This window comes from Mus caroli, chromosome 1 (genome assembly GCF_900094665.2).
Source record: "Mus caroli chromosome 1, CAROLI_EIJ_v1.1, whole genome shotgun sequence".
In the NCBI taxonomy this organism is placed as follows: Eukaryota; Metazoa; Chordata; class Mammalia; order Rodentia; family Muridae; genus Mus; species Mus caroli.
In genome coordinates this window covers 149406835-149432704 of record NC_034570.1, presented here as the reverse complement: position 1 = coordinate 149432704, position 25870 = coordinate 149406835, and the positions used below count along the sequence as shown (strand labels likewise).

At 40.5% G+C, this 25870-nt stretch overlaps 1 protein-coding gene across 1 annotated transcript in view; it reads left to right on the top strand.

Moving 5' to 3' along the window:
• Positions 1-25870, top strand: part of Pappa2 (pappalysin 2) — a 235288-nt gene that overhangs the window by 148681 nt on the left and 60737 nt on the right. Inside the window, exons 14-16 of the mRNA XM_021175322.2 lie at positions 10278-10449; positions 13936-14113; positions 15597-15810. Of these exons, the coding sequence (XP_021030981.1) occupies positions 10278-10449; positions 13936-14113; positions 15597-15810 (564 nt within the window). The remainder of the gene's footprint in view (positions 1-10277; positions 10450-13935; positions 14114-15596; positions 15811-25870) is intronic.

Sequence of the window (25870 nt, the reverse complement as noted above, 5' to 3'; positions counted from 1 at the left end):
ACATTCAGGAAAGAACATCCTACCTATAGTCTCCTGAGAATGAGATAATTTTAAAGAATGACTAATGAAGGAATAATATGTATTTGATTTGCCCCCTTTTTACCTTGGGAGTCAACTTGAAGCTTACTAGTTTCTGTACATGTATATCACATAAACTCCCATTCATTACCTTTGTATAGTCCTGTACCTTTGGGATTTTATCCTTTGAGGTAGGGTCTCTCAGATAAATAATCAAGGAGATAAAGCAACAGCCACTACCATCAAGTCCATCAACTCTGGAAAAGCAGTTAGCACTGTGGTGGGTTCTCTCACCAGTTGCCCAGCCTCCTCAGATCCCTTTCTTCTTGGTGGCTTCTCTGTGATATGGCACAAAAGATAGACCCACTGATCACAGTAATGCAAGTCTCACAAAGATTATCCATGTGTCCTTGTCCCCTTTTCATAATAAATGCACCACAGACATGGGAAGAAAAAAGACACAGAAAAAGGAAAGTGGTTTATCCAAAAACCTTGTTCTAGCAATGATCCACAGAGAATTTTTAGAGGAAGTGGCTGTGTTTTCTACTAAGGTGATGTAGGGACTCGGGTGTAGAAGTAGTTCTTCTTGGCTATGTAGTAGGTTACTGGTAGAACAGGGACTGAGTCATAGGGCATCCGAGCCCTAATCCAGCTGGACAGCCAAAACTGAGCTCAGTACCTTCACATTTTGTTCCTGCTGTAATCAGCATTTGGTCTTACCAGGATCACTCTATCCCTTTCATTTATCATTCTGCTTCATGCTTCCTTGCTCCTCGGGACATTTGATGCTGCTCTCTCTAAGTTCCTAGAAGAGCCCTTCAATTATTTGAAGCTGAGATTGGAAATGCCAGTCTTTGCCCTTTCTTCTCAGCCTAGATCAGATCCCAATACTTCACTGTGCCTGCCATTTCTCTGCTCGTCTGTGCAGAAACTGCGGATTCCCTCCCTGTGGATAGCTGCAGGGCATAGAGGGCTCCCTGGTTTTGCCCTTTGCTTGGGGGGATGGAACTAAATTGTTTGCTTACTTCTTGGCTCCTCATCTTTTAGCTTTAGCAGAGGCTTCCCTTTTTGTGCTCCAGGGTGATGGGAAATGATCTCCTTTACTGCTGGGAAAAGCACTATAGAAATGAAATATGTATTGCATTTCTACTCATTTGATTATCTTCTTCCCCAAAGCAGTTTAGCAAATTAACATTGAATTTGTTTTTGTTTCTGCCCAGTTTTCTTTTGAGCAAGGAAAGAATTATATCCGCTCAATTGTTCCCGAGATTTCTTGTCCAACTTTCTTTTCCCAGAATGATCTGCTCATAAAATGAGAGGGAAGGATGAGAATCCACTAGAGAAAATTCTGAGTCCCCTGGACAATGAGAAATGGCTTGCGTGGACAACGGTCTGCCCTGGGAGCCACAGCGAGCTATTTGTAATGAGTCGTTTCTAATGGAACTGTGGAAGAAAAGTAAAAGGCATTATGCTCATGGCTCTCATCTGGAAATGATTTAGCATGTAGATAAGACTATTTTAGAATAGCTTTTATTACAATTAAAATTAAAACTATATAGGAGGTTATTCTTGGTAGGGCATGTTATAAGGAGAATTTAGGTGACAACTTTCAATGGAAAGGTAGGCTCTAATTAGCAAGTATCTCATAGGAAAGAGAGATGAAGGCCTGGAGTCAACACCAAGAATAGTCCAATTTCAAAACGTTGCCTTTGAAACACTCTCTGAAGCGGGTTATCGTGCTGTCTGAGGGTCTGCCATTAAAAGCTATTTTTGTGATTTCTGAGTTTGAGGCTAGCCTGGTCTACAATGTAAGTGCCAGGACAGTCAGAGCTACACAGAGAAACCCTGTCTCAGAAAAAAAAATTTAAAAATTTTTAAAAAAGTTATTTTTGTGAAGTCTTGGCAATCCACAAAGTTCTCCTTAAAATGGAAAATAGCTATTGATCAGAAATAAGCATGTCTTATACAACGTTCATTTCCTATGGAACTTTGCAATGCAAAATCAGAGTCCTGCAAAAATATCGTCTAGTGCAGGCATTTGTACATTATGCTGACAGATAAAAGACAATGAACTGAAAATGTCACCAGTGCCATAGCACTTGACTCAGCACTAGTCTTGTTAGTATGTTCCGTTTTCATGGCAGCTGTAGAGAAAGTGCAGAGAATAAACACAAGGCTGTATTTCCAGAGTTCTGTAGACTTTCGAGCCTGCCAACCAGACAGACAATGGTGACACATTTGTGCATAAGCTCTGCTTAGAATGAGCCTCTGACCCTCTGCAGATTTTGCTCAGCATAGCCATAGAGGTGTAGGAAGTCTGAATGTTGAAGTGGCAGCAAGTCCAATGTGTAGATTGTCACATGCACAATCTTGCTTCACTGCATGATTTCAGGATACTCTATTCTGTCTTTCCTCTACAAGCAAGTGAGTTGTTACTGTCATCAAGTATGATAGTTCTAAAAAGAAAAAATATCCACAGTAATTAATAGTACAAACATGATGTCAATAAAAGAGTAACAAGGTCTGGGGTTACATAGGAAACTTCTGTTGTAGAATCTATAGAAGGTGTGGAAGTGACCAAGTAAGAGTCCTCAAGGGCTCAACATGGGTTCTGTGCCCTACTTCTTGTGAACTGATGAGCCATTCAAGGCAGTTGGCCTCCATTTACCCATAGCTTATAAAAGGGTCACAGCCAAGCTAAGCTGCTTGTGTCTTCTTGCCCTGTAGCTTCCTGTCTAGTAGTGACATGGTCAGTAGCTGTCCGTCACTTAGTTTCACACGTGTCCTAATTCCCAAGGCTCAGCCTTTGCATGTGCATGGATGACTGTCACTCCTGGGTTAATAATTTAATTGCTATCCAACGACAAATTGTGGGCAGGGAAGGCATCAAGAAAGCAATCACTTGCAGAACTCCAGTAAATCATTCCTTATTAGGGAATGCCCCATGTAGAGAGAGTTGCAGCCTTTCGAAATTGTTAGGGGACTTAGTTAGAAATCCTGTGGTTATTTTAGATGGGTGATTCTACTTCTCTGGGCAGGTGCTGGGAATCACTTTCTGAATGTTAGTCAGTGATTAGATTATTTGATTCTTTCTTTGGTATTCTACATATTTTATAATCTACATAAAAATCATGGAGTTTGGAACTTGGTAAGACAGGGCTTTTTTCAAAGGGAGCTCTTTTGGCTATTTGATGCAAATCTGTTTCTTTTTAGAAGGACAGGGGCATTTGGATGGGACTACTGGTGTTACGGCCAGACATGGTAAAATCTGTGCCCAGAATTAGAAGTGAATAAAATGAATTACCAAGTGCTGGGGCCACCGGAGTCTACTTCTAATCTTACAAATAGGTCACATTCTAGGAAGGAATGACTCGGCCTGGCGGGACTAGTGGACTAAGATGGAGAGCTGAAGTGAGTGGGGAGACGTTAACATAGGACCAGAGACAAACTTCACTTTCTCAGAATGCAGGAATCGGAGAAGTCTACTGGGCTCAGGAATTGGTCATTTTTCTGTCATATGAGAAAATAATTAGAACTACTACCAAGATTTCTGTCAAATGAGACTCTTCAGGGGCCAAGAATTTGAATCAGTTTCCCTTTTTCCAGATCCTGTCATAAAAAACACCTCAAAGCAGAAGTGGTTTGTTCTTAGTAGTTTCTTGCTAGAAATGTATTCTGCCTTTAATCCGGTTCCTATCCTTGAAAACCAAATGAAGTCAGAGGTGAGTAGGACACAGGTTGGGAACCCACATAATGTCTAAGGATGGGCGCTATTTGGTTTTGCTGATGGTAGTGGGAAGATTAATGAAGACTCTGTCTCCACCAAATTTTTCCATGCATCCTACTCCTGTTGGCTGTCAAATCCCATGCGTACATTCCTTCTTAGCTCACACCTTCTTGTTTCAATAAGAATCAATAAAGCAGAGTGGGAGACATCTGATCACCTTTTACTATTTAACTTTAAATGGGACCCTCTAGGGAGCACACTGGGATTGCTGTTTAGTCCATAGCAAACTTCTTGGATATAGTCATTGCGATCACTTATTTAACACAAGAACTTAAAAAGTTGGGCTTTAGCACAAGATTTCTTCTGGGCAGGAAAGATTATGACAAACTCTTTCTTGCATTCCCTACCACATCCTGTCTGTTCCAGAGTTTTCTGCACTCCCACCCCAATACCACCATCACCTCATCTGTGAAATTAAATACCATGCTAAAGCTGGCAGGGCCTTTGGTAGAACCTATTTCAACCCCGTTATTTTACAAATTTGCAGACAGAAAGCCAGAATGGTTAGGAGACTTATCCAAGGTCACAGATGTCAGCAGGGCAAACCAAGCCCAGAGCCTAGATCACAATGTCTACTGCTTTCTCTACCATTCGAGGCTCTTTCTTCAAGAGTGTGACACACATGCCAGACAGTTTCTCCCCATGTTGTTCGAGGAAAAGAGAAGCATTGTGGTCTCACATTTCTGGCTGCCCCAGTGAGGGTAGGATATTAACTTTAGGAAAATTCATGAGCTGGTGTTACCCTGATCTTGGGGTTGGATAAATATTAATTAAATGATTCTTGGTTCTTCTATTATGATACTAGATCTGTAGAACGTTCTGGAATATTATCCCATTTATTTTGAGTTTAGTTTCTCTGTCTCTGCAGTGAGGACTTTGGGTTGATTCATCTTTCAGATCTATTTATTTCCATTTTTATCAAAGCCTAGTTCTTCTACAGTAACTGGTGTATGTGTTCCCACAGTTAGCACACAAACTTTCCTTAACCCAATATGAGGGAAACAGGGTTCCTGAACTGATTCTCATCGACTTTTCCAAGGTGAGTCAGAATTTTCCTAGGACATCAGACCATTCCTCTTTGCCAACTGTAGGTAGAAGAGCCACCAGTTCCACATGTATCAGGGTTTCTAGCAAAACATTCCTGCAGAATGAAATCCCTTAAGAATGAAAATATTACCAAGAGGTGTCTGCTTTGTCATCCCATGGGGGACAGCTCATGGCAAGTTTGTCAGTGGGTTTGGCTGCTCTACCTGCAGAGAATGCTGTCTGTCATCTGGTCTCAACCTCAATGTGTTTGTCACTCACCACTGGATGAGCTTCTTTCTAAAGCCGTCTCACAGAGCTTGACTCCTTTTGGCACAGATTTCTCCAAATCTGCTGGTCAGAATGGAAGCGGTCCAGGCATACCAAGTGCTCTTCACAGTGCAGGAGAAATCATGACTCCCCCTCATCCCCCGCTACCCCAGGCTTTCACGCTGCTCCAGTTCCTTGTGTTCTGGCTGTAAAGCCTTAAGAATACCTTTCCAGGACATTTATTTAGCCCTTGCACATCTTATTCATTCCTGAAGGTCAAATCAGTGTAATGATAAAATGGTCTCTGAAGGAGCCATGAATTCATGAGTAGCATATGATTTATTTTCCCTCTTCAAATGTATTTAAGTTTTTTTTGTCAGAACTGGAGACTACTTTATGCTTTTGGCCTACCCTGTGTCTTCTCTGTGATAATTTGGGTTTAATACAGTAAAACAGAGTGATTCTGCAGTGGAATCGATTTCTCTTTTTGGGGTCAGTTTTGTTTCTATATAGTCTTGGACTCTAGAGTGTATTGATATTGTATTGATATGGGACAGGATTCACTCTTGGTGAGTAGTAAAAATCTTTGAAACCAGGTGCTCCTGGTGGCATATGCTTGTAATGTCAGCATGGAGATGAAGGGGCAGGAGAATCATAAGGATGTGAAGCCAAGTCCAGTATGGGTGACAAAGTGAGCCCTAGGCTCAGAAATCAAAACAATAACTGTTTGAAACTTAAAAGTATTACAAACTCTTACATCATACCACTGGTAGAATAAAAATCCTTTTGGTGATAAGGGCTAAAAATATACATGTTTTAAAAGCTATTTAAATGAGTCTGCGACACAGTTCTAATTGAGAGTCTACCTCAGAGTGGAGGACCAATCTTTAATGGAATCTTGGTAGCAGGGGTTTCTCACCTCTGGACATCATTTGCATATCCAGTTACCTGAGGAGAAAACATAGAGTAGGAGATTGTTAGGAATGACTGTGGAGGGCTTTGGAGTTAATTCCATACAAGAAGATGATAGCCTGGAGTTGAATTGGTTAATAGGAATTCCTGACTTCAGTGCTTCAATTTAAATCCCTTTGACATAATGGGTTTTGGAATGAGAAGCAAGAGAAAGACGATAGAGGCTTCTCATGAAATAGAGAGACAAAATAATAAAGCAGAATGCTGGGTAGGTGGCAGGGTCCATGCTGTGATTTCTAAGAACTCAGTGACTTGAAATTCAGTCATGAAAAATGTAACCCTTTGACTATAACTCTGTGAGTCACCTTTGACTGATCTCCTCAGATCCCTGCCTGAGGTAGAGACACAAAGGAGGGGGAAGAGAAAGACATTACCAAAGGGGGCACACTTAGGCTATTTCACAGACAGCACCTGGACAAACACTGCCTCCTTGATTTTCCACCATTTGAAAGAATACTGTTCAGTTCTTGAATGAACGAATACATATTCTATGGATCCCTTTCTGGTAAGGAACCCTTTGGTTCATGCAGCCAATGCTGCTCTTTCCTGACTTGGGCAGAAAACAGCAGGAAATCAGCCTCATCCCTGGGCCTAGTGGTCTAAGCTGGCCTAGGAGGGAGGCTTGGGAGATGAAGATTTTCCTCTGACTCCAAGTGTGGCCTCTAGCCAGTCTCCAAACAGCTTTAGTTTCCTTGTATGCCAAACCAAGATAAATAGCTTCTCTTCCCCTCCCACTCTACATTGCAAAGCATCCTTTTTGCCACCTTCATTAACCTTCTCCAGAGATGAACAGAAGAGACCTTTGGAGAATGTCTAAGAAGAACTATTCATGTCATTAGCATTGTCTTCCTGCTGCTTGGACTGGGTCTCACTGGGAAAGAAGAGAGGGTGACAAGGTGAAAGAACATAGAACACAACAAACTTGCTCAGGAGGCAATGTTTGTAGTGGAAGAGAAACACCAAAGAGGGTTTGGGACTGGGGTACAAGGAGAGAAGTCCACAATTGGTACCAGATGCCATCAGAAGCTAACGACCTGACAAACACCGTCCTCATAAAACAAATTCCTTTAAAAGGAAGTAAATGGAAATATAAGCTAGTGAAAGAATTTGCAGCAGCTGCCGCAAAAACCATTTCTCACTTTATAAACATGTTTGGGTTTTCATTCTCTGTCTGTGTCTGTCTCTGTCTGTGTCTTTGTCTCTGTCTGTGTCTATCTCTGTCTCTATCTCTATCTCTGTCTCTGTCTCTGTCTGTCTGTCTCTGGTCATGGTCTTACTTCATAAAATTTTTACATTTTTCCCCAGTTCCACTCTGCTGCCAATGCTGGATGCACTCACTCCTCATGCTAGATAGATGCCCATAATACTGGCAACTAATGTGGTCCTAGCCATATTGATGGAAGTAGGCTCCTGCACAGTGCTCACTTTCCATCCTGTCGCAGCATTTGCTTGGTCTTCATCATGGTGTAGATTCATCAGATCGAATCACCATAAATAGCATGTGATCTTTCCTGCATGCTCCTTGGCAATCACTTGAAGTAAATCAGAGAGTTAATGACCCTTTTCTACCCCTTCCTGCTCAATATGCTAAAGGAGATACAGTGGTTTGATAATGAGTAATATGTAGCACTTATAGATTCGTAGTTCTTTGGCGCTGTGAAGGAAGTATTCTGATCTCATCCCAAAGATAGTCATGTTTTGACTCTCTTATCCAGATGTTAAATATCACTCAGAGACAGCCTCCTTCTTTATATTGCATACCTTCTGGTCAGCATTGGATTTGGGGAGTTCACACTTATTCATTAACAATCCCCTTTCCTCAGCTTATTTTTCTTCTTCTTTCACTGGGATGCATGGATGTGATATTATCATAGGTAATAGCTATGGTATAAAACAACAAAAAGATCCCTTCACATCATGTATTTTTACTTCTTCCACCCTCTACTTCTCAGGCATGCATAGAAGAAATGAGAAAGTCACTAGAATAGTGTTTAACCCATGCATCAGGGGTAGTCATTTATCACAGTCAGATCAAATCTACCTCTATAGGGGCTACTGCTTTTTAAACCAATTTTCAATTAGGGTAGGACCTATATACATATTTGATGACATTTTATTTTCTACTTTCTTATACTGTTGTTCAATTGTCTGATAAAGTCATTGACAACTAATACAAACCAAGGGCAAGCAGAGTACATCATTGATGATGACTGATAGCTATGTTCTCTAGTGATTCTCATCACTGACAAGGAGAGCAAGGGTAAGAAAATATGTTATTATATTAGACTCTCTCATTAGAGTGAGTTCCTTAAGGGCACAGTCTTCGCTATACCACCAATCATACCACCAATACTAGCCCAATGTCAAAGAATATGTCCTTTTATTGTGTGATAACCCATACAAATGGATAATGCTAAAGTCAAATAGAAGATCTGTATTGCCTGCTGGTAGCTGCATGGAGAATTTGCTCAAATCATGCAATGCTGAGCCTTAACATTATCTCACTTTTATGCACAAAAACCACACCCTGGTTGACACACTTTTGTTAGCAAGAACACTTAGTGGGAAGCAAAACCTCAGAAGCCAAAAATTAAGGTTAGTACATCTAGGGACGTTCCTGGATCCTGATTCTATAAACTAGGTCTTTAATGGATTAGGTCTTTGTTCCTATTTTAGAAGGTATTGAGATCTATATGCTGGTCAGATGGTTCCTCTAACATGGTATCCGTTATGGTAAGGAATCTGGGCCTGTAACATTTTGTGTTTAGTAGTGAATGAATGATTGGGGTAGAATGGTTGAATTATTGTTGGATAATTATCTTTCATGGGATTTAACACATTTTCCATTTACTAGCTTTGGTATCTAAAATAGGAATAAATTTAATTAACCAAGATTTTTTTGTATCTACTATAGCCAAGTATATGGTGATTTAAAATAGGACAAGAAGTATTTCTCTTCAAGAAGCTCATACTCCAGCTGTGAGATTGACACAGTCAAATGATAATTGCCTTGTGGGTAAATGGATGAGTAAATGAATTAAGTGATTAAAGAACAAGAAAATGTGTATATAATAAAATCAAATAAATTGATTATTAGAAAGAACTTATTTTTTATACTTCTACTAAGAGATTTGAAGAAAGTAGGTGTGGAAGGGTTACTTCTTGGAGAAGGAAGGCCTTCCTTTTAGAAATCTCATTAAACTCAAGAAAAGTGTGGAAGTGAGAGAAATAAAAAGGAATGGGGTCTAATGGGAAACATATTGAGATAGGGTTGGACCTTTGTTAGCAGGACAGCAAAGGGGCTAACCTTGGAACAGTCTCAATCTTGTAAGATGTGTACCCTATAAATCTTCTCCACTGAGGGAAGAATCTGAAACATTAGGGTGTGAATAACTCTCTATGTGGTGCAAGTACCAGATGGTGAAGCCGGGACTGAAGTCTGATGCTAGTGCTTGAGTTAAACTCTGTGTTTCCACTGCAGTGGAGCTACACTCTTCTTGCCTTGTTCTCTGTAGCATTGCTGCTGCTGTTATAGTCAAGGCTGAATCCCTTGAACCTTGGAGAGTCTGTGTATCTCTCGGGCTACTTATGACTGGTCCTACTGCTCCAAGAAGCAATTCTCTACTAGGGAGATATCTTTGGAAGTCTCAGGCACAATGTCAAACATGTGATGTGGATTCAATTCACACTGTCAGGTTTTCTTAGCTTGTGCTACTTTTTAGTGATATGTACCAGTAATTGGAATGTTTTCATGTCAATCAGTCTATGATCTCTGATACTCACCTTCTTCCTAGGACTTTTTCGTGATCAGTCATCTAAAAAGCCAATGCCTGATGAAATTGGGGATCTCCAGGTTCTATCCTGGAGATTAGTCTTGAGTCTTTTTCAATTGATTGGGACATAGAAATATTGTTGCTTAATGTTTCAAGCATCATTCCTTGGCCTATTGGTTTCAGAGATTGTCTAGAACACCAAGAACTCATTTTACCTCATCCGATCATCATTGACATTCCTGGAAGGCCACAGAAAGTCAGCTGTCACGGTTTAATTTTACCATGCCTCATAGTTCTCAGTGAGACAGAACAAAGTGATGAATTCCATTTAGGCTATGTAGAAAATCTTTCTACAATTTAGGTGTATTTTTCAAAAATGTGTATTGCTGCTGTTTTAACTTATCCTAAGATGCTTTTGTTTCTGTCATCCTCAGCTGTGCTCAACGACCTTGTGGAGAACAGGGAAGATGTGTGCCATTGCTACTCGATCATACGGACATGGTGAATTGTACCTCCAGTAGTCCAGGTCACATGGAGTGTGCTATCACTTGTCAAAGGGGGTATGTCCTTCAGACCAGCAGTGAGCAGTACCTGAGGAACATGCAGGTAAGTTGGAAGCAGATGACCAGAAGGAAGGAGTTCCTGAGGCAGGAATCTATCTATCCTCTTCTCTCTGTCTAGAGTGGGAAGGGCTGGTGTTCTTAAATCTTTGAGAATGAAAACCATGATCTCTGTGAGAGCAATAGGAAGTATGGTGGTACAGAAGTGTAAGATGTCCAGTCATGTGGAACTCTGACTCCCTTAGTTGTTAATTCACTCACTGTATGGGCAGTAGATATGAGTTCTTATTCAAGGTACCCTCAACATGTCTTTTTTTATAGATGTGAATGTCTCAAGGTAGACTTGGTCATAAGTCACAGCAAATTAGATTACTGTCAGCTTCCCTGAGGTTCATTGTAAGCCTTGTGCTCTCCTAACCTACTTTCAAGATTATTGGAGAAATGTAACCAAATCGTACCCCAAAACATTAAAGCCATAACTGAGGCAGGGGTTGTATCATGGTAATAAGTTTTCTCCATTTTTACATATCTCAACCCGAATTTCAACTACACCATTTTCAGGATTTGGGGGTGGCCCAGTGTAGCAAAATACACTAGCAAAGCACATGATTCGAGAGGCAGAGCTAGGCAAAATGTTTGTCTCCATTATCTTTCCGGTGTATAATAGTAAGAACAAACAAAAGAAAATAATCTTTTTATATTGTTTTTACATTTGTACATATTCCAAAGAGACATATTGAACTTGTGTTATTACAGTGGTTGATGAACATTCTTTAAAAGCTTCTAGTAGAATGATGGGCATTGGTGCCCTCTTTAGTAAGATTCTTATATTAAGAACAATTAAGCCTAATTAAAGGCTTGGTTTCCCATCTCGCCTTGAGAAAGCTGAAATACTCACGGGGGGGGGGGAGTTCCAACACAAACAAACCTTTGGAAAGCAGGGTCACATTATGAGACAGTGGATGTATATGCTAGGTAAACTGCAATTATGCTTGAGGAAAAAGCCTGAAATATTCATGGTCATGGGAGGAGACCAGGCACACCATTGCTGGTCATGGGAGGAGAATAGGCACACCATTGCTGGTCATGGCTTGAGAAATGGAAATGTTTCAGTTTTGTGCCAATTGATTTCTTAACAGTTTGTGAACCCTTAGAGGGATTTCACTTGCTTAGATTTAGTCAGAATTTAAAGATAGTGAAATCACCTAGTCGAAAAACAGTTTTAATGAAGCTTGAGGCAGCAAATTCTTGATCTAGAAAGGTCTTCTATCACTTGGTCTTAACCAAGGCAAAGGTACATCATGCTGAAAACAAAGTAGAAATAATTCAACAAGTTACGGATTAAATACATGTGTATGGTATATTAAGATCAGAGAAGAAAGGCTGTATTTGTCATGCATTAAAGTTGAACATGTAAAAAAAAAATAGGAAATACCCTCAAAAAAGTCACAAGCAAAGGTCAGACATCACGCATGGAGTTTAGACAGTCTTTTAATGATTAGAGGTCTGCTGCAGTTTGAACCAGGCCTCCCCACTGTGCTAAGTATGAGAGGAACCTGGTTGGAAGAAAGATGGGAGCTCACACTTGTCAAACTCATGATGAAGGAAGCAATGGCGCCCTCCAGCTGACCAGTCACTGTCACCTGACACTGGCCTCATGCAGGAAATTGTACAATCCCGGCTCATGATCACAAGACAGTGGGGATATTTGCTTTCTGTTGACATGAGAACTGAAGCTAAATAGAAAAATGTGTGTGGCTTTGACTTGACTCCTTCTGGTTGGCAACAGGGACACACTGGGAAGCAAAGGAAAACACTGAGCCAACATGTAGCGTCAGAGGTGAGAGGTGCTTCAGCAGTCATTGGACCCTTGGCTGGGGTACTAGTGTGGTCTCCTGATGGGATGACTGCAGTTTGACCACAGAAACTCTTCTGTCCATCTTTGATCTTTAGCCCCACTGCCAGATACTTGTTTTTCCCCCAAATAAGCCATGACTTTCACAGTCACTAAGTGCCTGCTCATTTCATACCTGGCCAGATGCCTTCTTCTCCCACCTCCCCTGAGCTGCACAAAAGTCCTGATGATCTTTCAAGTCCAGCGCCTGAGTCCATTTCCTTCTGCCTGAGGGTGGAAGTTCTTCTTACAGCATCCTTCTGTGCTGCCCTCCATTCTCATACAATACCATATCATAGGTTTTGATGTTTTTAGGACTATTGCTTTCTTCTAGAATGTTTTTTGACTTCTCTTATTTCTAATTTGTATTCTTTATGTTGCCATCTCTAATCTTTATAGAATGCTGTAAAGATTATTTTAGACTAGACTAAAATATGTTACTATCTGCCAACTCTCTATTTGCCTTCTTGCCTTTTTCCTATTGTTTTCTTAGCCACAGTTTCAGTGATTTTGTTCTGTCATAGACATTTAGCCCCTGGAAGACATCATGTTTAGTGGAGGACCAGGTCCTTTGGGGTACTCCATATATGTCTTCTCATTTATGTGTTGTCAGTGAGCTGTAGGCCTGCCCACTGAAATGACAAGTTTGGGAACATGGCCAGACTCACTCCGTATCCCATAGATAGCAGTGCCTTATGTGTATTAACTCTCTTAGATACCTTTTACTATTCTAGACAGAAGTAATTACTCTTAGTAGTGTTATCAGTATTTTTATTAATAAGAGTGTCCATAAGAAATAGATGGAATGTAACTTATTTGCATGGTAGTAAGCAAGGTAGTCAACAGCCATGTGTCTTAGTGTTTGCATCCCCAATGGAAAGGATTGTTTTGAGTGGGAAAGTTAGACAATGTACTGAAAGTATTTTATCAGTTATGTAATTCAATATATATGCTATGCTTTGTGCTATGTCTTATTTATTTTGCTTTGGACTTTTGAGAGGATCTCAACATCTCTAACCCAGTCTAGTGTTGAATTCATGGCACCTTGCTCCAAAGTAAGTAATTTGACTGTTTATAAACAGAGTTCTTTAAAAGATTTTGGCAGGGTATAAGGAAGTGCCTAGCAATGTGCAATAGCCCAATGTGATAGGGGTCTGTTATCCCTCTTAAGTCTGGAAGGTTGGCTCCATGGAGCACAGATCCCATGCGGTAGAAGAGCAGAACAAGAGAAGAATAGTCATGGGATAAATCGATCAGTAGCCATCACTTCAGTAGAGACAGGGAGAATGGGATCCTTATCTCTTGTCCTTTCCAGTCTGTCCCCAGGTCCCAAAGCAGATATTCAAGCACCAATAGGAGGCTTGAGATTCTGGGCCCAGACCAGGTAGGACAGAGTTTGAAAATAGTTGAGTCAGAACAAGGAAAGGACAAACTGAGACATGGCTTGGGAGAACAGTGCCTTAGAATTCCTAGTACAAACAGGTTCCTTCTAAGGGTGTCCCTCTGAAGCTGGGCCAAGCCAGTGAGTCACAGGAAGGGGCAAAGGGGCAAATGACCCCCAGGACTCTTTCAAAGTCAGTAAATGATTCCAATAGCCATTATATGTGACTTTGACATAAGTAATTTCTCTGTTTCTAGAAAGAGATTCTCCTTACTTGTTCCTCTGGCCACTGGGACAAGATTGTGAACTGCAAGCGTCTTGACTGTGGTGTCCCAGACTCCTCCTTGGTGAATTATGCAAACTTCTCCTGCTTGGAGGGTACAGACTTTCTGAAACAATGTTCCATCTCGTGCATCCCACCAGCTAAGCTCCAAGGTACTGTCTGGCCAACCTGGGAACCAAATGTGAGCTCCCATCATCCCTCACTCTTAGGGTGGGGTGGGTACCTTTGAACTTTTTTCTTTACCCATATGTACTTCAAACTTGCTGTTCTCTGATCTCTCTTCTACCATTACAAAATCTCCTCAGATATCACCAGTCTTTGTTCCTGATCATGTATAGAGATGCCCGGCATTAGGGAGTCATTAATAATGAATGAAACTTAGTCTTCATTCTTTGTTTCTATACATTCTCAGAATAAAAGCAAGCAGCATAATTGTCCTGATATTAACAACTGAGGTTCATGTTATTAACTTTTAATACCCAGAGACTTTCTGCATTAGGTGTGCTTTGTTTCAGTTTGTAGATAAGGAGAACACAGTTACACAATGTATCCCTGCCTGTGTGTGTACTTGAGATGGAAAGGTGCTGGACCAGGCTCTAACTGACCACCACACCTCGCTCTTCAGCTACACTTCTCAGCCTTCCGTGTGTCACACAATGAGCCATGGCACATGCAGATTCCTCAGTCTAACTCTGAGATGTGCTGTAGTAGGTTGGCAGGCTAGTGATCCTAATGCCAGCAGCCCTGGTTTGTATAGGAATAAACCAAATTATAGAGAATCATATGGTGTGGTATTGAAGTTCAGAACTCTATATTCAAACTACCTATCTCAGTCTCAGACTCTGCTTTTGGAAGGAAGAGGAAATCCCATTTCCTTATCTGTCTCATAGGAGAGAACCGGAAAGGGTTGTTTGCTGTTTGGGATTTATATATGTTCACCCACTGTCTTAGGGTTTTATGCTGTGAACAGACAGCATGATCAAGGTTACTCTTACAAAGATAACATTTAATTAAGGCTGGCTTACAGGTTCAGAGGTTCAGTCCATTATCATCAAGGCAGTACCTAGGCAAGCACAGTGCAGAAGTTGCTGAGAGTTCTTCATCTTCCTCTGAAGGCTGCTGGCACAATAGTGGCTTCTAGGCAGCTAGGACAAGGGTTTTGAAGCCTATACCCACAGTGATACACCTACTCCAACAAGACCACATCTCCTAATAGTACCACTCCCTGGAACAAGCATATACAAACCATCACATCTACGTAGAACACTTAGAATAGTGCCTCATATACAATCACCATTAAAATACAAACGGTGATTACTTTAATGCCACCCACATTACTAATATTGCTATATATTTGCCACTTGTATATGGGAAGGGAGGCAATCATGTTATTAGTAGCTCTTCTTCCACAGAGTCTAGGAAATCTTTATGTGATTCTATGGTGTGTGAGACCTCATTGAGAACTGTAGAGTAAGTACTTAAAGGATCCACATAGGTGGGAGATTTTAGAGACACTACTCAACAAAGAATAAGGGGACTTAAAGAGAGCCAGTATAGGCATAGTTTTTGGTTCCTTGTGCTGTATTCACGAGCTCGCTGTTCTGAGCACCATGTAATTCTCTTTTCTGGAGTCAGGACTGAACCCATGGCTGACATGTCTTGAAGATGGACTCTGGTCTCTCCCTGAAGTCTACTGCAAGTTGGAATGTGAAGCGCCTCCAGTTATTCCCAACGCCAATCTGCTCCTGCCACATTTCCTGGAAGGCAACCATGATGTGGGCACCATCTGCAAATATGAATGCAAACCAGGCTACTATGTGAAGGAGACTTCAGGAAGTCAAGGCAAGAAGTGAGTGTTCCTGTATTCGGTCCCATGGTTTCCTTGCCTCGTACGGTGAACCTGTTCCCTCATAGACAAGTTGTAGATCATGTCTTTCTGGGAACCCCTTGGCTTACTGTGTGCGTGTTTCTTTATAACTTCTCTATACCTCCACAGACTGACTTTCTGTTCATGACAGACAGGAGTTCAGGTGGTTCCTATAAAGTCATTGTCTCCCATGAGAGGTACATAGTCTTATGTAAGTGGTGGGTGGGTGGATGGCATACTGATTTGATTGTCATTTTCCTTAATGAGGAGCCTCCTAAATAGAGTGTTTAGATCATCTGAGTCCAGCTCAATGTCAACAGAATCTCATTACTATAATTCAAATCTGAGGCTTATGGAGTTGTGCCTGGCTGAGCCCCAGTGTGCTTATTACATACATAGTGAATGTGTAGAAGGTTTCTTTCTCTGCCTCAGTTTTCCTGACTCAAAAATGAGAGAGCTGATGAAGGAGCTTCTTGGATAAGTTAAACGTGACTTGAGCTCTTTTAAAGCAGAACGCAACATCTTTAGCCATCACCATGGCTATTCTTGTCCTTCTGCCTTTCTTCCATGAACTTTGTACAGCAAACGGAGTGGTGGGAGTGGCAGCGGGGCACCCTACTTGGGGAAGAGCTAAGGGGGAAGAGATGACTGACATGTGGGGTGAAGGAAAAAGAACAGAACATTTGAGCATGGGAGAGTTATGAGTGGAGAGGTGACAACCAGTTCTCTGAGCTCATAGCTAAGCTTTAGGCTGGGAAAACCAGGCTTGCACAGGGGATTCTGGGTTGTCTGTTTCTGCCCTACATGCCTGTCTCTGGGATGGGATGGGGCACTTGAGAGCCATTTGTGGATGCAGTTCTTCTGGCTGGGAATCTGGACGATTGCATCAGAATGTCACCATCAATTGGGTCTTAAACATTTACATTTGCAAGCACCGTGCTCAGTTGAGATTAAATTATTTACCCTGCTGCGTAAACCGATGAAATGTTTGTTTTCACCTGTTTATATAGCAGTCGAAGGATCGGTAATCAGAAGTAGGCGAATTGAGTGTAAATCGTTTTCACTTGCTACTTATTTTTACCCAGTGAACTATGCCCATCTTGTTTTACGTGTGTGGAAAAAGCCCAAAGCCGGATAGATGGGGCCCTTCTTCTTAGGACACACACTTCAATAGAGAAGAAACAGAAAAATAGGCAAGGAAGGCAATCACAAGAAAATAAGCACAGGGTGCTTTGTAGTTGTATGAAGCAGTGTGTGTGTGTGTGTGTGTGTGTGTGTGTGTGTGTGTGTGTGTGTGTATGTTAGGAGGAAGCACAGCTGCTTCAGGGTTCGGGTTTGCAACTGATTTGCGTGGTAATAGACAATCCAGTATATCCACATGCCTTAAGTTTTATATTCACAATATTCACAACGGGAAGAGGAATAATCATTTCTATGGAATTGTTTGGGTTTTGGAAGTTGGACAATGAACTGAAAGTATTCTGTAAGTTATAAAGCTCAAACCATATACTATGCTAGGTGCTGCTTCTTATTGATTGATTGATTAATTGATTGATTGATTTTGGGTTTTTAAAACTGGGTCTTACTTTGTAGTCTAGGCTAGTTAGTATTGAATTCAGAGCAATTCTCCTGTCTCAGTCTCCTCAGTGCTGGGTTAATGGGTGTTTGCTAGCATGCTTGGCTGTCCCTTCCTTTTTGAAAGAAGGAAATTTTGTTGTTGCAAGAGAAATTAAGCCTGAGTTCTAACTAGCTTCTGAGCTCCCTGTTGTATTTTGCCCCGTTCTGCCTGCTCTATGCTACACTCTAGGTTAATAATAAAGAAAGACTCAAGCACCAGACCCAGGCAGTGACACCTCAAAGACAGAGACAAAAGCCATTGATAGTACCACAGCCCTCAAATTCCCAGCACTTAAGAGGTATAGGCCAGATGATTAGGAGTTCAAAGCCATCCTTAGGTACATAACAAGTTCAAGGGCAGCCTGAACTACATTACATTAGTTCTACAAAAAGCAAAGCAAAATAAAACAGAAAGGCAAAAATAAATTAATTAAATTAAAAATAAAAATAAAACAACAAATGAAAAAACATTAAACACTTCAAATGGTCAGACATGTTCAGCATTATTAGGGCATGATAGCCACACCCTGCATCCTAAAGCCCTTCCTTTTTAACTTTATTGACCTCCTGCCCCAGTTTTTCTTCTTCCTCCCTGTCTCTTTTCAATTTCTGTTCCCAGCTTTCTTCTCTCCACCTGATTCAACAATGGCCATTTTTCTCTGAGTTTCTTTCTCTCTCTCTCTCTCTCTCTCTCAGTTTTGGGTGTCTTCTTTTATTAACATTTTGTGGTTTACTGTACATAAGACTTTTATCTCTTGTTAAATTTATTCTTAAGTATTTTTGATGATATTGTACATATAAATATAAATTATTTATATTTAATTTTATTTATATATTGACTTTATGTTTAAAAAAAGATTTATTTACTTTCATTTATGTGTATGTGTGAGAGGCTGCATGAGTTTATGTATGCTACTTGCATGCTGTTACCCACAGGTATGGATATCAGAACAGATTACAGTAGACCATGAATCATCCAATATGGGTGCAAGGAACCAATGGGTCCTCTGCAAGAACAGCAAGTGCTCTTAATCACTCAGCTGTCTCTCTGGTCCTCTCTTTTCCTTCTTGATCTGAACAGTAGTTAGGGTTAAAGCTTTTTCAGTTCATGGCCTTTATTGTGATCGTGTGTTATGATTCCCAGACCTGTACCTGCCATTACAAGCTCTTACTTCAATATCTATAAGGATGCCACAGGCCAGATACCTAGGGATATAGCCACTGGAGTATCCCATCTACACCCCAGATTATTCATCTGCCCTGTGGTGCGGGTGGATCTTGTGGCCTTCCTAGCACTTAGGAATCTTCAGTGTTCTTTATTCTCTAGTCAGTTAACCAAGCTCCCACCAAGTGTGGCATATGACTTTTGACCTATAATATTTACAGTGGGTTTTGTAAGATTTGCCTCCACAGTAAGTCAAGGCACTTGGGGAGTGTGATGCAGGAACTGCACTTTGAAAAGCTCCCCAAGTTCATTTGTGAATTTCACAGTGGATAATCCACATAATTTAACCTCTTTTCTTCTTTGTCTGCTATTTCTTCCCCATACATACCACCATTTATCACTGCTTTCAGATATCATTAACCTGACTTCTAAGGAAGCTAAAACAAATGTGTCTGACTTATATTTTATTAAAAGACCACATTATATTCTCCATTATCTTTTATTCCCATGGCTGCTTTTTTCTCATTACATGTTATCCTTATGTATGAAGGTTAGGATGTCCTCATTAGGGGTCCTAATTGATTTAATTCTAAATTATTCTGGGCTTAAAACTTTACCTGATAGTCCTTCCTATAAATAACTCATCACAATATCATACATAAGGTAGTATAGAAGTCAGATCTTCTAAAAGGAGGTGCAAATAGCCATCTTCTGTATTTCTCATGACATCAACTTTCCCAAAGTGCATGCATGCACGCACACACACACACACACACACACACACACACACACACACACTGTTACGAACACAACTGAAAATTGAAACTGTAGGCCTCACATTGTGATTGTTTACTGTTGAATAGTGAACACCTTTGTCCAGTCTGATTTGTGGGAATAGCATGGAAGACTGTCTTAGTTAGGATTTTACTGCTATAAACAGACACCATGACCAAGGCAAGTCTTATAAAGGACAACATTTAATTGGACTGGCCTACAGGTTCAGAGGTTCAGTCCATTACCATCAAGTTAGGAGCAGCTCAGCATCTAGGCAGGCATGGTTCAGGCCGAGCTAAGAGTTCTACATCTTTATATGAAGGCTACTAGTGGAAGACTTCCAGGCATCTAGGATGAGAGTCTTAAGCCTATGCCCACAGTGACACATCTACTCCAACAAGACCACACCTCCTAATAGTGCCACTCCCTGGGCCAAGCATATACAAACCATCACAGAAAGGTAGAAACCATGTATGTATTTGACCCATTTCTATATACAAAGAAAGTCTGCTTGAGATGGCAGAGAAATAAAGAGCCTAAGCCCAGAGGACTCTTTTACTGTTGGGATGAGAACCATGGAGATGATAATGATTGCTTGTTATATGCTGTGAGTGCTAAGAACTTCGGCTACCTTACTCCATATATTTCTTGTGGCAATAATTTATTTTATTATTAATGAAATACTAGTACAACATCTTTCATTATAGTGGTAAATGAATTGATATATATGTATGTGTGCATGTATATACATATAAGTGTATGTGTATATACTATATAATATTATATATTATTATCTATTATATCTTATACTATATGAGGAAACAGACTTAAAATTGAGCTTTACTTGTGGTCATTCCACCAATAAATGACCTCATTGAGATTACTATCCTAGCATCCAAGGCTACACACTGGGCTAATAACACTTTTGTTCATGAGCAAAACAAAAAAAAATTCATTTTTCTGGCTCTTTATCTGCATTTATAAAATAAACTGCTAAGTGATTTCTAATACTAAAAGTTTATGTTTTATATTCTGTGTCAACAAAACAAATGGAAGGAGCTAAGGCTTTGCTATACTACCATTGAGAAAAGTTATGTATAATTTGTTACACCAAAACTTCAATGATTATTGTAAACAAAAATACTATACAACTTGAATTTAGTAGAAAATACTTGGCATACTCTTACAGTACTTCCCAGAGAACTTAGTCTGAATAAACAAATGAAGCTTGTATTCATCCACAGGACTAGATCATTTGAAAACAGGGTTCATTTGAAAACAGGGTTCTAGGATTTTTTTTATTATTCTCTTTAATCATTTTTACAGTCCAGTTGTTATTCCTCTCCTGGTCTGCCCTCCAAAAGTTCCTTATCCCATTCCTCTTCCCTACCATCTTCAGGAGGACGTCCCCAACCCTGTCAGGTCTCAAAAACCTGAACTTAATTTCTGATTATATTGACTTGGTTCAGTAATGTCTTCCTTATGTTATTTATAATTGTCATCACCACCACCACCACCACCACCACTACCACCATCACCATCACCACCACTGTCATTAACATCACCATCACCACCACCATCATCACCACCACCATCACCACCATCATCACCACCAGCACCATCATCACCACATCATCACCATCGTTACACCACCACCACCATCGTTATCACCATCATCACTACCAGCATCACCACATCACCCCCACCATCACTATCATCACCACCATTACCATTAACACTATTCTCACTATCATGACCACCACCATTATTACTGTCATTATTGCTACTATCACAACGATCATCTTCACTATCATCATTATTTCTCCCACCTATCCTCATTGTTGTCATCACCAACACCACCTACATCCCAAATTCTCTTAACACAGTAACTGTTGCTGAGTAAGCTACCCTGCTGGTGTGTTAAGTGGGATTACAATATTTTAACAAGAAATAACCTTAAATATAGTCTTTTATCACTGGCCATTCCCTTCCTTCTGCAGTTTCTACGTCCCATAAAGATGGCCTACAAACCAAAAAAGTTTGGATAGTCATTCAAGAGACAGTTCTTCAGTAGCCAGATGGAGGGAAGGTACATCTTCCTTTCTCTAAAATAAATACACACCAAAACAAAGTTTGTTGCACTAAAAGTATACACTTCCCTTCCTTAACCAGAGCCTTCTCTTCAGGCTTCATATCATTCCACTTCATCAAGCTGACATGAAAGTAGACCATGAACCAATATGTCAGAGAAAAGAAGTGGAAATACAATAGCAATAGAGACTTCAAAATTAGCATAGATGTAATGTCTGTCTGGCCCTCGAGGAAGGACTAGGGCATGTCATGGAGCTCTTATCTTGAGTTTTATTTGACTCTACATCTTTCTGAACAATAGCTTGAGTTTCAATTAATTTTATTCCACTATGGGATGGAATGGAAGAGTTGACTAATAAGCTGCCAATGTGAAGTGATACCACATTAAAATTCCTTAAGTATATTAGATTTATAACTTTTAAAAGCAGTCATCTATCTGGTGTATAAACCCTATGTCATAACATTGTGTACACACATGAATAGGTCACAACTGGTTATAACTGAATATGTGTGTGTGTGTGTGTGTGTGTGTGTGTGTTATCTGCAACTTGCCCTTGTAAGAACAACACTGTAATCTCTATGTACACTCACGCATCTGTTAGAAATAGAAATTTGTTTTCTTTCCATTAAGACTCTGTCTGGCTTTATAATTAGTGTTTATAGTAAATACATTCAAAGTTTATCCTTGGAATCCTCAATTCTGTTGCCATTGTAGTATCATGTGAGCCTTAAGCTAATTTATTACAGCTTCTTTTGGCTTCAAAGTGACTGAACCTCTGTGTCAAGCTTTGGCCACTCAAATACACACCTGGGCACACGCCAACTCCTGCCTGGGCTTTACAGGGCTGGCAGTTGGCGCCCAGGCCTTTACTTAGAACAACGATTGCAGAAGTCATAAATGTCCTTGTGACCTTCAGTCCTTAGCAACCAAGCATTTTACTGTAAAATTTTTACTTCTGTATCAACTGCCAATTTCTCTATTAATAAAAAATTAACTATAAACAATGGTTACTTTTAATGGATAAAGTCAAAAGACTTTCGGCAACATGCAACTTCATACCCCAGTGTTATTTCTCATCTGCCCTTGGCTTCTCCTGACTGTTTCTGGCTCTACTTACTCTGACTTTAGCTGGGTGGATGAACATTTTGGTAGTGACCTTGCCTTGTTCTTTAACAATGGGGTCAGGGCAGGGCAGACTGATTCATGAATGGTCCCCTGGGGGATTCTGGGTGGGTCAGTAATATGAAGAATTAAGTATGGCTAGAATACTGAGAACAATGTTAATACCCCACACATATACACACACTTAGGTCATCAGGACTTGCTAATTGTTCTGCCGCCTAGTGAGCCGATACTATTCATTGTGTTACATGATTTCTTATAATTTTGTGAGGAATGTGTGTTCATCTCCATTTTTTTTTCAAATAGGAAAACCAAGAACAAGGGAGGTAAAGTAATTTATGTCAAGCCAGAGGCTTATTAAGAGCCCGAGCTGCAGTTTTAACAATAGTCATGTGGTTCCACAGCCTCTGTTTTGAGCCATACTGTTGTTCTTACTGAAAATACTCATCCAGTGCAGCCACTAAATAGGCCCTGAAGGTCACTGTGACTGTAATGTCCAACTTTTGCTTTTTACATGGCAAACACTGGCATAGAAAAGGTTAACCAGTGCCTCTCTTCTCATCCATATCAAGGCATGATACATCAGAAGCATGGCATGCATCGACTTTTCTGTGCACTTTCCAATCAAGGGATGCCTATGCTGCCCAGATGCTCTGATTACACATTAGTGTGGTCAGATCTTATTGTTGCTATGGCTTCCAGGCACGGAACTGCAGAAAGCCCTTTACTTTCTGAAGTAGCAACAGTGGCAGAAAGTGGTTCATTCGGTTTAGCCCCAGGCAAGGATGGGGGCAGATACTTGACATACCCATGAGTACTTCTTGTTACCCCTGTCTGTAGTGAGCCTGATGGGCTGACAGAAACCTGGCTATAAAGCTACTGGGTTTGGGTAAAATTTTGTAGATATAGTTTCTAATCTTTTTTGAAAGAAAATTTGTCCTGTAAGACTTTCTCCAGGCTCTGCCCATTAAGTGACTCCTCCCTACTACAGGAGGAAAAAGGGAAAAAAATGTTTATATATCTGTACAGTTACACATGCACATGTGCACGCGCGTGCACACGCGCATACACACACACACACACACACACACACACACACACACACACAGGAATAGAACCTGTTCAGGCTCTGTAATGCTACCTGTGTATGTTTCAGGGCTTACCATTTGGCACTGGGCAATTCATCAATGTGTTCTTCCCTGGGGAGGATCATTTTTCCCATCCCTGCCTTCACCCATTGCCTGTAGTTCTTTGTGTAGGGTTGACACCTCATGGGCTCCATCCACGGAATTTTCATTGATGCCTTTTGGCCAGCTCACAACTTAGCAATCACACTGGTGAGCCCTTGTGGATATAGCTTCTGATATTACTAGAAAATTACAGCAATTTTCCTGATCCTCTGGCTCTTACAATCTTTTATCCCTCTGCTCCCTTTTTTGCAATGTTCCCTTAGACTTAGGTATGGGAGTTTAAACTACAGTTCTTCATTTTGGTTGGTTGTGGTTTTCTATAGAGGCTCTCATCTGTTGCAAAGGAACTTTCCTTGATGAAAGGTGAAGACTCTACTTATCTGTGGGTATAAGGAGAAATGTTTGTATGTTGTTGTTGGGAATTATAATGATTTAGTAAATTAGTAGTTATAAGTCCTATCATTTAATACCTCTGGGATCTTACATGCATGTTCCTTTAGCCTATGCACCCTTCTTTCTCTACCAAGCAAACCCACTTCAAAGTACTCCTTGAGTACTTCTCCTGGTAGCTCCTCTTAGAATGGCCCCATAGTCTCAAATATTTGAATGCTTAGTCACCAAGGAGTGGAACTCTTTGAGAAAATTAGAAGGACTAGTAGGTATGGCCTACTTGGAGGAAGTGTGTCACTAGGAGTTGGGTTTTGAAGTTTCAGAAGTCCACACAAACCCCAGTCTGTCTGTCCGTCTGTCTGTCTGCCTCTCTCAATCTGTCTCTGTCTCTCTCTCTATGTCTTTGTGCCCCCCCTCCCATCTCCTCCCCTTTCTGCCTGAGGACCAGACAGAATGTAAAGATCTCAGACAGAGCTCCAGTGTCTGTCTGCTTTCTTCCAAGCTCCCAGTCTCCCTACTGTGATGATAATGGACAAAGCCTCTGAAACTGTTGGCAAGTTACCAATTAACTCTTCCTTGTATAAGAGTTGCCTTGGTCTTGGTAAAACTCTCCACAGCAATAAAACAGTGAATAAGATAGGCCTCCTGTAAATTAATATACTGATATTATTGCCGAACTTATATTTGTCTTCCAAGCTGTGGAACCCAATACAACAAATTGTGTGTGTGTGTGTGTGTGTGTATTAAAATTGCCCAAAGGATGTGAAAGTGAACATATAGTTAGATGATGGAAAATGGTAAAGACCAGAGGTTCCTACTAAATGTTTCCTTGCTTCTGGTCCAGTTAATCCTTGCATTTTAACATGATTTACAGCTTTTCAAATATATACCAATGGGAACAGATATTAAGAAGCTGAATAACTGTAGTAATTAGGTATATTTAGATTTAAATTGCATGAGACACCTCAGGTTTTGGGAAGCAATCCAAGTATATTCTATATGAAAAATTCCATCAGATGAAGAAAAGAATGGCCATCAATATAACAAAAGAGATTAAGTAAGTACTGTTGAACTTAACATTTGGAAGTGCTGTGGATGGTCTAGTGGAAAAGGATAGAGAAGGGATCATAGTCAGGGAAGGTCAGGTCTAGGGAGAGGGTATTTCTGTACCGGCCAGCCTGAGGACCTAAGCTGTTACAAGTAGAGTGTCCAAAAATAGAAGCATGGAGTCAGGCATTGACACAGAATAAAGAGTTCACATACATCTATGCATTAACCGGTTCTTCACACTGACAGAGGCTCCACTTTACCTGGGAATATTTTATAAGGAACACTTTTGTTTGTTTCTTACTCAGAGAAGAAACACTTGCCAAAACCAATTCATCTAAATGGATGATACTGCTGATTCTATTTCTTGTTTGGGTCAGACATCTGATGTTACACAGTACAGAGCAACTAGCTGATGGCTAGTCACAGCTGAAGTCTGCCCACTCCCCTTTTAGGATATTGGCTTGGGCAGTCAGGCCTGCAGTTTGTTAAAATGAAAACTGATGTGGAGTTTGGAAGTGCTGATGGTTCTCTTTGGGGTGGGGTGGAAGATCTCTTAACGTAGCCTAGATCTTCCCTGCTCCAATTTTAAAATGCATTGGAATACCTTGGAAAACTTTAAATTAGATTCTGTTTTTAAAATTA